The sequence below is a fragment of the Artibeus jamaicensis genome, unplaced genomic scaffold (assembly GCF_021234435.1).
Source record: "Artibeus jamaicensis isolate MK-2021 breed Jamaican fruit bat unplaced genomic scaffold, CSHL_Jam_final contig_908, whole genome shotgun sequence".
NCBI classification, from domain to species: domain Eukaryota; kingdom Metazoa; phylum Chordata; class Mammalia; order Chiroptera; family Phyllostomidae; genus Artibeus; species Artibeus jamaicensis.
In genome coordinates, this window is record NW_026522009.1 from 7,254,963 (window position 1) to 7,267,851 (window position 12,889).

General features: G+C 37.2%; 1 protein-coding gene across 5 annotated transcripts in view; it reads right to left on the bottom strand.

Annotated features, from left to right (window-relative positions):
* CENPC (centromere protein C) overlaps positions 1–12,889 on the bottom strand; it is a 67,097-nt gene that overhangs the window by 26,974 nt on the left and 27,234 nt on the right. For 2 of the 5 annotated variants that reach the window (XM_037150032.2, XM_037150030.2), the window contains exons 9-11: positions 7,696–7,887; positions 2,076–2,367; positions 376–522 (exon numbers count right to left, since the gene is read on the bottom strand). In XM_037150032.2, the coding sequence (XP_037005927.2) occupies positions 376–522; positions 2,076–2,367; positions 7,696–7,887 (631 nt within the window). The remainder of the gene's footprint in view (positions 1–375; positions 523–2,075; positions 2,368–7,695; positions 7,888–12,889) is intronic. The other 3 variants (XM_037150031.2, XM_053655009.1, XM_037150033.2) reach the window with 3 other exon arrangements.

Below are 12,889 nucleotides of genomic sequence, written 5' to 3' on the forward strand. Positions count from 1 at the left end.
CTCCACTGTTGTCACACTTGCTCTTAGAACACTTGCTTTGTGAGGAAGTAGCTGCCATATTGAACAGCCACACAGAGAAACCAAATTACAAGAAACTGGGGCCTCCACCTAATAGCCACGTAAGTGTATCATTTGTAAGTAAATCCACCTTTTCCAGTCAAGCCTTCAGAGCACACAGATATCTTGAAAGTAAGACCTCAAGAGAATCCCTGAATCAGAACTAGCCAGCTAAGCTTCTCCCAGGTTTCTGACTCACAGAAACTATGAAACAATAAATGTTTGCAAGCCATCATTGAGCTCTGAGGTAATTTGTTACACACCAATGAGTAATTAACATAGTAAGTAAATCCCATGATCCTTAGGGCACATGCATACCTTCCTTCCAAAACTAAAGTCTTAGGCTCTCTAGAATCAGAGTCAGACTCTACTGGTGTCTTGCAAGGATGTCCATTGCTCTGAGACTTTAGATGAACATTTTGTGCAGTCATAAAACCATCCTCATCTTTTGAGCTTCCTGTAACTCTATAAAAATGACAAGTTTGTAATTGTTTACATTTCTTCATATACTATTTCTTCTTGAAAAAACACAGGTATTTTTTTAAAAATAAGAATTTACCGAAAACACCTAACAAGTCCTTGGCACATGATATGAGCACTCAAAATATGTCAACTATTATCATCTTAGGAGGAGAAGTATTATGATGTATTTCTAATTGTAAAAATCAAATATTTTGGAGTACTGGCCAAGACGGAGGCATAGGTAGAAATGCTTCACTTCCTTGCACAACCAAAGAAGGATAACAACCAATTTAAAAACAATGAACAACCAGAAGTGCCAAAAAATCAAACTGCATGGAACTCTGACAACCAAGGAGTTAAAGAAACATGCTTCCAGACCAGTTGGAGGGGTGGAGATGGGCAGCCTAGGAGAGAAGACATGCAGTAAGGCGGTGGACCCCACTAGTGAGGTAGGGCTGGCTGAAGAGGAAACTAAAGACTCAAAACCTCTAGCTGCACAATACTGCAGGGGTTGCCACAGTGGGAGAAACTCCCAGTGTCACAGGAGAGTCTGATGGAAAGTGGGAGTAGAGCAAGTGAGCGGCATCATTTCCTCTCTGACCCCTCCACCATAGACAGCGACACAATGCAACAAAGAGGGTTGCCCCACCTCGGAAAATAACTAAGGCTCTACTACTTTACAACATAACAGGTACGCTGAGACAAAGAAATGTGGCCCAACTGAAAGAATAGATGAAAACTCCAGAAAAAGAGCTAAGCAATGAGGAGATAGACAACCTATCTGATGCAGAATTCAAAACACTGGTAATCAGGATGCTGAGAGAACTTATTGAGCTCTGTCGCAAAATGAAGGAAGAAGTGAGGGCTACACAAAATGAAATAAAGCAAAATATAAAGGAAACCAACAGCAAAGGGAAGGAATCTTGGACTCAAATCAATGACTTGCAACAAAAGGAAGAAATAAACAGTCAATCAGAACAGAATGAAGAAACAAGAATTCAAAAAACTATGGAGAGACTTAGGAACCTCTGGGACAACTTTAAGCTCTCCAACATCCAAATCATACGGGTACCAGAAGGAGAAGAACAAGAGCAAGGAATTAAAAACTTATTTGAAAAAATAATGGAAAACTTCCCAAATCTGGTAAAGGAAACAGACTCCCAAGAAGTCCAGGAAACCCAGAGAGTCCCAAAGAAGTTGGACCCAAAGAGGAACACACCAAGGCATATCATCAAGTTACAAGATCAAAGATAAAGAGAGAATCCTAAAAGCAGCAAGGGGAAAGGAGAGAGTTACCTACAAAGGAGTGCCCATAAGAATGTCAGCTGATTTCTCAAAAGAGACCTTGCAGGCAAGAAGGGGCTAGAAAAAAATATTCCAAGTCATGAAAGGCAAGGACCTACATCCAAGATTACTCTCTCCATCAAAGCTATTATTTAAAATGGAAGGGCAGATAAAGTGCTTCTCAGATGGGCAGATAAAATGCCTCTCTATAAATGATCAACTATAGACGAAACAACAAAAATAACCATATTGTAAAAAATAACAGACATTACCCAAGATGATCAAGATATTTCTTCTTATCCATGTCTGCCTCATCACATTCCAAAGACTCATTCTGGGAAGAACCAGAAGTTTCATCATGGTCAATAATTCCTCTAGAAACTTTTGCATTTAAAATCTTCTGTGCTCTTGAGTGGCCTGAATTAGCTCTCTTCTTCCCTTTAAATGGAACAGGTTTTTTCCCAATATTCTTAGATGATTGATTTGATTTTTCAGCAGGTTTTTGCCCACCGTTGTTATGTACTGACAATTCATTTCTTACTGAAGAATTGCTATAAACAAGGCCTAAAAGAATCAATGATAACTTAAAGTTAGCATAAAATTTATCCAGATAATGTGGCTTATTGAAATACTAATATTAACAGGAACCTAAACAACAGAACAACAAGCAAGCAAAATATAACCAAAGACACTGAAATAGAGAACAGGCTGACAGGGACCAGAGGAGAGAGAGGAGGGAATTTCAGAAGAAAAGGGGAAAGATTTACAGGAACAAGTATAAAGGACACGTGGACAAAAAGTAAGTGCGGGTGGAAATGGGAGGGAGGTAGGGAGCACTGGGGGGCGGGGGCTGGGATGGGAGTATAAGACAGAAAACTATACTTGAATAATAATTTTTAAAAAATAGTAATATTACTTATATTTACATATAAACACACACACACACACACACACACACACACACACCAATCTCATAGACTACATTTGTTTTCAAATTAAAATAATAAATCAGGCAGTTCTTCCATTTTATGATTCATGCATGAAACTCTTTCAGTTTATCTTCTCTGGCTCTGCCCACTACTCTTCTATCCACCCTTAAGATACTGGTATTCCCCAAGGTTCCAGCTTCAGCTTCTCACTCTGTACTTTCTTTGAGGGACCTATTAATTACTATATATATGCTGGTATCTTTACCTACCTCTCTCCCCAAGTCTGCCCTTCTGGTTTTAATTCCTATATTAATGAAAAGTACAACTATCTACCCTAAATCAGAAATCCTAGTCACCCAAGACTCCTGCCGCTATTCACAATCCATCCCTAAACCCTCTCAGTTCTTTCTTAATACCTCAAATCTGCCTCTCTCAAGCTCTCTTGCCTGTCAGTAGCAGGGACTCTCATCATTTCTTATCTGGATTATTAAAATAGCCTCTTAATTAATCTCCTATTCTTTAGTCCATTCCTCACAGTGATTCAAGACATCCTTGGAAAACACAAGTTAAGATCATTACAACCCTGCTTAAAATCTTTTAGTGATTATCTATAGCTTAAGAATTAAATCCAAATATTTTCAATACTAACTTTTTTCTACATCCAGAGTGCTTAGTTCATTAACCACAATTTTCAACACTCCCCTCCAAACAAACAAAAAGCCAGAGATCCTGAACTTTTTTTGCATGATTTTTAAAGGGTCGTTCCTAAACCAGTAGGATCAGCACTTCCTGGGAAATTTGTTTGAAATGCAAATTCTTAGGCCTCCCCTTAAAGTACTAAATCAGAAATTCTCAAGAGTTGGACCCATAATTTGTGTTTTAACAATCCCTCCAGATAATTCTGATAAAATAATTTCTTAAAAGGTCAAGCTCTGAGCTTCTGATCTCTGTACATGCTTGAAACATTCCATCCTTCCTCCTCACTTCATCCAATCACTTCAACAACTCCTAATTTATCCTCCCAGACTCTTTCCCTAATTTCCAAGCCTAAATTAGGTAAACTCTCAACAATCTGATAATGTACTTATCTCTCCAGCAGATTGACAATTCCTTGAAACCAAGATTTTTGTCTTTTACCTATCTTTACATTCCCAGCGCCTAACGCTATTGGCAAGCCTGGTAAAATAAGAGTAGCCTACGCTGAAAAAAATTATTTTTCCTCCAATTTTATTGAGTTATAATTGATATATAACATTGTATAAATTTAATGTACACAACATAACAATTTGTGAAATGATTACCCTCTGGTAATCATTTTAAGGTCTACTCTCTAGTAGACCTTAAAAAGTACTCAACATACGTAAAAAATATTGTTAACTAAAGTGGAAAAATTAAGAAGGTGCTCCCTCTCAGTCATGCAAATACCTACCCTGATTCATTCTACCCTGACACCAAGTGCCTCCTTAAATTTCCCATTCTAAGTTTCTCACTTGCCTGATCCTAGTCCTGGCACTGCCTAACACCATTCCTGCCTCACAGTGGGCACTCAATGTTTCTACACTACAAGCAGCTTGGTTGCTTGACTAGTGAAATAAGCAAGAAACCAAGAGTCAGAACACATAGGTTCTAATGTTTTCCACTTCTAGCACAAAAGTCTATGACTTTAAGGGTAAGTCATACTGCTTTTTCTGGACTTAAGACTTAATTTCTTCTTCAACCAGATGAAGAAGTTTGAACTATATGATCTATTCCTCTACTCTTTGGACCCTGCTTGATCAGAAACCCAACGTCTGTTTCAGGACAGCTACATAAGTCTTTTCTGGTAAGTTTCAGAGTTCTAGAGCACTTATGCAAGCTCTATAGGATTTTTATCTACCCACATATGTACACACTCAGATTTATCATAGTACAGTTTCAGGCAACCTGAAGCAGAAAGGTGAGTTCTCCAAAGCAGTAACAGTAGTAGTTAGCATTTTAATACTAACTATATGTCATTTAATCTTTGTAACAACTTAATGAGGTAGAAGTACTGTCAATCACTGGTTTCAGAGTGAGTGAGAAACTGAACAAGTAATCTACCCAAAGTGGAGGAATCATAATTTGAACTCAGATAACTCCAAAATCCAAAGAAGGCTGCAGCAGAATATTTCTTGCTCTCATTAATCAAGGGTCCCAATGACTTAAAAATTCACAGCAACAAGGCCTCACAGATGTAGTGCCATATTTATACTAGTCTCTCCCTTATTGATCTAAATGCCCCACCATCATGTTTCTGCATATGTAAATGTTACCTTGTCATGTACCAATCTTTATATGATCACCTTCTTTAAAATAAAGTTTTTTTCCCAAAACAAAAAATGTTTTATAATGCACAGAAAAAAGTTGGCATACCAGGCATAAGAATCTTATCCTTAGGAAGGCCTGCTTGCAAAATAAGTTCTTGGCCAACATGTTGGAATTTGAATTTCAGAAGAGTTCCCTTTATTTCCTCATTGACTAGTATTGTTAATGTACCTAAAAAACTGTTCAAAACATATGGTTTAGGCAAAATACTTGCTTTCCTTCCGGAAGCCTAGAATTCTACTATTACTAGGCAAAGGGTACCTAGGTGACTACGCCCCCAGAAAACCTTGGGTACTCAATCTCTAATTCCCTTCCCAATCTCTAATGAATAGCATTTCGCACATCTGCCATAACTGACTGCTGGAGGAGATGTCTCCTGTACATGAGTATATATATCCACTGAGAGAGGATTCTGGGAAGCTCAAACTGGATTTCCTTCTGACTTTGCCTAAACCTTCTCTGATTTTGCTTTGTATCCTTTCCCTGTAAGGAATCCTAAAAATTCCATTATTACCTTTTCCACTTCCACTTTCACCTGATGTCCTTGCTTACCGTTTCACTGAGAAACACTGACCAAATATGGTCAGAAGAGGACATCTTCCCACCACCAACTCTACCAACCTACTTTCATGTGTCCCCATATACTCTGCCTCTCTACTTTTACATGATATACTGTCCCCGCTCCTAAGAATAACCCTTGTAGTGTGCACTAGATCACCTTGGACTGTGATACTGTATTTATCCTCTACTTTTCTACAAGATCATTTTGAAGAAGTACATAAGCTGGTATCATTCATATATATATGAAACTTCCCTTGACCCCACATCTACCGTTTATTACCCTTTATTTAATTGTCTTTCCTTCCTTAACCTCCTACTCTCTCTTGAATCCCACTCCAATCAGGCTTCCACAAAAGCCTCATCATTCCACAAAATCCCACTTTATCAAGGTAACCAACAACCTCCATGTTGCCAAAACCATTCTGTCGATTCTTAACTCTCATCTAATGCAGGCTATGAGCAGTATTTAAAACAGCTCATCACTCAACCCTTTAATGATTCCATTACTTCACTTCCATAACTAAATTCTCATTTTCCTTTAATCTCACTAATTGCTTATTTTCAGTATCATTTGATAGACCTTCCTTCCCCTTCCTGACTCCTAACACTGAACTCTCCCAGGACTCAATCTTTGGCTTTCTTTCTTTGCTAGGTATAATATATTACTAGAGGATTTCAAGCAACCTCAAAGTTGTAAATACCATCTATATATAAATAACTTATTAAATGTATGTCATATAGATCCTTCCGCCTAACTTTAGACTCATTTATCAGAGTATCTCCTCAATATATCTACTTTGATATATAAATATATTATAACCTGAAATCTTTACATCCTTCTCAAATCTGCTTCTCTCATACCTTTCCTCATCTCAGTAAATAACAGAGTTCCATTCTTCTCTAGTTCAGGATAAAAAAAAAAAACCCCTGAGTCATCACAGATTCTTCCTTCTAACTCTAATCTTTCATACTTCCTATAAGTTACTTTCAAAAGATACGAATCCAACCACTTTTCATTTCTTCTTTCCTACAATCTAATGCCCATGCTTCCATTTTTGCAGTCCTAGTTTCTTCTCTACATAGCAACAATAATTTTAAAAGATGAGTCAATCACATCACTTGACTGCTTAAAATCTCCCAGTAGCTTCCAATATACTTTACCTAAACTTTACCATAGCCTGCCCCACTGACTTCATTTGCCCTAGCTTAGTCTTCTTTGCTCAAGAGGGCTTAATCTTCTCGGCCTTCTTCACATTGCTCAAACATGCCAAGCATGCCCCATCAGCATCTACACAAATACTGTTCCCTTGGTCTGGAATACTTCACCTTAAATTATTTTCATGGTTCCCTCTTTCACTTTTTTTCAAGTATGTGATCTAAAAGATTATAATGAACTCTCATCACTACCATTTAGGAAAAAGTATTCTGCTCTATCCTCTTACCTACCCCCATACCTACCATCTATTTCCCATCTCTATTCTTGATCTGCTTTATTTCTTTTTATTACCCTATCAATTCATGAATTACTATCTATATTGTTGATTTTCCCCATACGAGAATATAAGACCACAGAAAGCAAGAAATTTTTTGGTTTTTGCTTTGCTTTTCCATAGTTGTACCCTATATCTAGAATACTTTACATGTAAAATAAAGCCTCAATGAATATCTTTATAATTAACTGATTTAATATTTCCATTAATGAACTTTGTCAACAGATTTTTTCTGACCCTGACCAGTGTGGCTTATTTGATTGGGCATCCTCCCACAAAGCAAAAGGTTTCCGGTTCAATTCCCAGTCAGGGAACATGCCTGAGTTACTGGTTCAGTCCCTGGATGGGACTCATTTGAGAGCCAACCAATCAATATTTCTTTCTCATATCAATAATTTTCTCTGTCTCTTTCTCCCTCACTCCCTTCTCTCTAAAAATAAATAAATAAAATCTATAAAAAAGAAGATTGCCTTTGGAGAATCACAGTATATACAACTCAACATTAAACCTCTTACAGAATAATTTTGGGGGAGTTCCTTATGAACATAATTTAAATAAAAAATACTTACTCTGCTCTGATTTTACCATCCACCAACTAGATGGACGCCTGGAAATTCTATGACTTCTTGTGACAGTCAAAGTCACTTCTTCAGGTATAAGACTGTTCTTCTTTGACCCACTTGAAAAATCCTTCTTTTCACATTCCCTATTTTTTCCCCGATTTGCTGTATGAGAAACATTTGTGTGACTTTTCTTACTTCCTAAATTAAAGAAAACCATAAAAACAATTCATAATCTACTGAACCAAACTGTTTTCAGAATAGAACAGATTTTTTTGTTTTAAAACTTTCGATTATAGAAACTTCTTAAATTTATTCTGTGGGCTTTTTTTCATTTTTATTTTTTAAAAGTTACATTTTGCCATAGGATCTCTAACTTTCTGTCAGTTAAATGCAAACTTTTCACACTGCTTGATAAGTAACATATACTCCTGAAACAAAAAAGTTAAGTATATTTGGAAAAGGAAAAATACAAGATATGGTTCCTTCCCACTGCTTACCAATGTCCTACCTGAAAAAAAGTAACTACTGCTTTTCTGTTTTGAAATAATTCATGATTTCTATCAATTAATTTTTTGGAAGAGGAGATTTGAAATGAATTTTCAATAAAGATATCTTTCATATATTAAAGAAAGACTGTGAACAGAATTTAAAAGACAAAACAATGAAAAGAAACAATATAGCAAACTATAGAAATAAATGAAAACATTTGACATCAATAGTAATTTCATTTTACTACAACAGGCAAATGAGTAAAAAAGAAATCTAACAGAAGGAACAGATAAATTCTACCTTTATTTTTGTGACTAACAACCGAGAAGAGAGGGAAATCAGAGAAAACAGGCTTCTTTAATATAAATATTGCCCCTGACCTAGGCAAACCACCAAAATGCATTTAAAATGAGAGAATTTCAGTTTCTTCAGAAGTAGGTTTAAAACATTAGACGTTAGTTGACAAAATGGATAATTTTCTTGACCATCAAATTAATTACAAAACTAGCATTTATTAAGCATCGCAGACAAAGATTACTATAGAGACCACAGAAGGAATTAAAATCCTATCAAATAAAACACGTAGAGTAAGTGAACTCCATACAAGTTTGTAAGACCAATAGAGCAGGCAATGCATATAACCACATAAATAGTTATTACACAACAGAATAAAAAGAAAAGACCTGGAGAGCATTATGCTAAATAAAGTAAGCCAGGTGATGAAAAAGAAATACCATATAATCTCATCTATAAGTGGAAACTAGTCAACAAAACAAGCAAGCAAGCAAAATATAACCAGAGACATTGAAATAAAGAAAAATCTGACAGTAACCAGAGGGGAGCAGAGGGAGATAATGGGGGAAAGAAGGGGAAGGGTTAAGAAACATGTATAAATGACCCATGGACAAAGCCAAAGCAGGGTAGGATTGAGGGTGGGAGTAGGTGGGGTGAGGGAAAGTGGTGGTGGGAAAATAGAGACAACTGTATTCTAACAACAATAAAAATGATTAAAAAAATAAATAAATAAAGGGGATATATGGTAGTGGAAAAATATAATAAAAATAAACTTAAAAATTAAAAATGGGCAAAATAAAAAAAATAGGAGTTGAAATCTGAAAACAGAAAACCAATGTGACTTTCTTATCACTAAAAAGAAAATTTGGGGGAAATAAACAGAGATGATATCTAATGCAAAGGGATATTTTTCTCAAGGTTTGAATGTAAAGAAAGTACAAAAAAACAAACTATTAAATTTGGGGAATATGGAAAGTCACAAAAATTCTTAAGTGAATGAGGAAAAGTAATCAATAAAGACAGAAGAAAATCAAACTAAGAAATAAGGAGGTGAACCAGAATATTACAGTTTCAGAATTCACCTAGTATTCTGTTAGGCTAGAATGAAAACTGCATCTTAGCCATTCTTACTATGTACAGCATTTAACAGTGTGTTTAGCACATAGTATCTCAATAAATAAGCCATTAAATAATGAATTCAGATTGAAGCCAGTGTTTCACTAAGCAAATGTTTCCCTAGGCAATGAAATTGGCAGAAGTGTTACCCAGCATGAGCTTCCTAAGATACTTATCTAAGTTTTTGATACTCAAAGTATGGGTACAAACTATCTATACCAGAATTGCCTGGGAGACATTATTTAGAAATACAGAATTTTGGATCCATCCCAAACCTACTACATCAGTTTATTAATCAATATTTTAATAAGATCCACAAGGGAATTCAAATGCACATCCAAGTTTGAAAGTACTACTCTAAGAGAGTCAGTCATTCTCCTTGTTAAACTTATAGAGGGAGTAGAGAGAAACAGGAGAAAATAAGCCAAATCATGCCAAATTATTGTTGTATCTTACTCAACATCACTCTGATTCTATTTTTTAAGTTACAGAATTTGGCAGTTCTTTAAATTTTGGCTAAAGACTATGACTCCGCTTATAAAAGTAGTAAAAGAAAAATACTAGCCTGATACTGAATGCACAAAAAGTTTATGAAAAAGGAGAGAATCTACTTTACGGATATTGTTCATGATAATAGTATCAACCAGTACTCTGAAAGTGACGACAAAAGGAGATCCTGGAAGAGTCACCACATACAATATAAAAACTCAACAGTAAAGATCTTTCAGGGAGTGGAAGTAGAAAATAATAAAGGGTCAATTTACGAAACTACAAAGATAACAGAACTGTCAACATAGTTGGCACTTATTTGTAGTTTAAGAAATTATTCGTACAACTGCAAGAATCCTCATAGATGAACTTCATTTTCCTGCACATGACTTCTCTACCCTCATCTTTCTTCTCCAACTCCTTTTCTTCTATTTCCCTCCCATTTTTTCCTTCTCTTATTCTTGTCAAAGTATCCTCAGAAATTATTCTAACAAATGAAAGGTGCTTGTGACGACAGAAAATATTGCCCATGTTCATGAAACAACCTAAAAGAAAAAAAAAAATCAGTATAAACAATGACTGAGGAGAAAAGAATCTGAGGGGGAAAAGCTATCATTAAAGATTTATTTGGATAAAACTTCAACTTCCCGTCAAAATGGCAGCATAGGCAGACATGGTTCACCTCTCTGCACAAACCACATCAGAATTACAACTAAAATGTAGAACAACAATCACTCAGATGTATCACAAATCAAGGTGAATGGAAAAGTCTGACAACTATGGAATTAAAGAAACCACATCCACCCAGACTGGTAGAAGGGGTGCAAACATGGAATGGGCTGGTCCTTCACCCACTTGTGATGGATAAAAATTCAGGAAAGATATCTCAGGAGCGGAGTCCCAGCTCTACGCCAGGTGCCTCAGCCCAGGGTTTCAGTGCTAAGAAGATAGGTCCCTATATAAAAACCAGTGGGGACTGAATGAACGGAAAAAACTGCTAGAGCTCCAAGCAGTTCCTCTTAAAGAACCCACACACAGACTCACACTCACTCCCTCTGAGATCCAGCACTAGGGTAGCAGCTTGAAAGGCACCAGTGATATACAGGGAGAAACTGAAGCATCTGGCATTAAGGAGAAGAGAGGCCATTGTCCCCTTTCTAAACCATCCTCTCACAAGCCAGAAATCTCCATCAACCTGGCTATCACTGTTTGACCTGCCTTCGAGACACCCAGAGACTCTACCCCACCCAACTTAACAGGCTCACCTAAGCTGTTTTTCCACATGAATGCTGGTTCTGGCTCATGCTTCATAACTTACTAAATCGTCTCAAACAAGCAACAGCTGGCCTCAGTGAACCCCAGGCCTGGCACTAGCAGTAGCCAGCCTACATTCACAGCTTGGCTTTGCTTGGGGCCTCCAAGCCCAGCACAGCCATTCGGATTGCTTTGTAACTCAGGCAGGGTGGCTCCTGGCAAAACACACATGAGAACTGATCTTGGCCTGTATCACCAGGGAAACCCCAGGAACAGTGCACCTAATGGACAGCTACAGATGACGTCAGTGCACCACCACGCCGACCCTGCACAACTGATCCTCCACAAAGGGCAAAGGTTGACAATAAGCAGTCACAGTCTGTCCTTGCAGCTGACTGGCCTGAGTAAATCCCTCCCATTGACCTGCCAACAGCAATCAAGGCTACTACATTAGGCTACACTACCAAGACAGCAGAGTCAAAGCAGTCCACCTAATACATAGAAACAAACATAGGGAGGCTGCCAATAAGGACACAAAGAAACATGCTTCAAGATGAAGGAACAGATCAAAACTCCAAAAAAAGAGCTACACAAAACAGAGATAAGCAATCTAGCAGATGTAGAATTCAAACTACTGGTTATAAGGATGCTTAAAGAACTTAGGACCTCAACAACATAAAAAAGATCCAGTCAAAAATGAAGGATACATCCCTGGCTGGTGTAGCTCAGTGGATTGAGCACAGGCCTGTGAAGCAAAGGGTCACTGGTTCAATTCCCAGTCAGGGCACATGCCTGGGTTGCAGGCCAGATCCCCAGTATGAGACACATGAAAGGCATCCACACATTGATGTTTCTCTCCCACTCTTTATCCTTCCCCTCTCTCTAAAAATAAATAAATAAAATATTTTAAAAACAATGAAGTTTTTAAAACTATTGAAATAAAGAACAATTTACAGGGAAATAATAGTAGAGTGGAAGAAGCCAAGAATCAAATCAATGATTTTGGAACATAAGGAAGCAAAAAACAACCAATCAGAACAACAAGAAAGAAAGAAGAATCAAAAAAAGTGAGGATTGTATAAACAGCTCTGGGACAATTTCAAGAGGTCCAACATTCACATGATAGGGGTGCCAGAAGGAGAGGAGAAAGAGCAAAAAACAGCAAATCTATTTGAAAAAATAATGAAAGAAAACTTCCCTAATTTGGTGAAGGATATAGACATGCACGAGTCCAGTAAGCACCAAGAGTCCCAAACAAGATGGATGCAAAGAGGCCCACTCCAAGACACATCATAATTAAAATGTGAAAGGTTAAACATAAAGAGAATCTTACAAGCAGCAAGAGAAAAGAAGTTAGTTACCAAAGGGGAGTTCCCAAAAGACTGTCATCTGACTTCTCAAAAGAAATTCTGCAGGCTAGAAGGGACTGTCAAGAAATGTTCCAAGTCACAAGAAGCAGAGACCTACAGCCAAGATTTCTCTCCCCAGGAAAGATATCATTTAGAATCAAAGTGCAGATAAAGTGCTTCCCAGACAAGAAAAAATTAAAGGAGCCGAG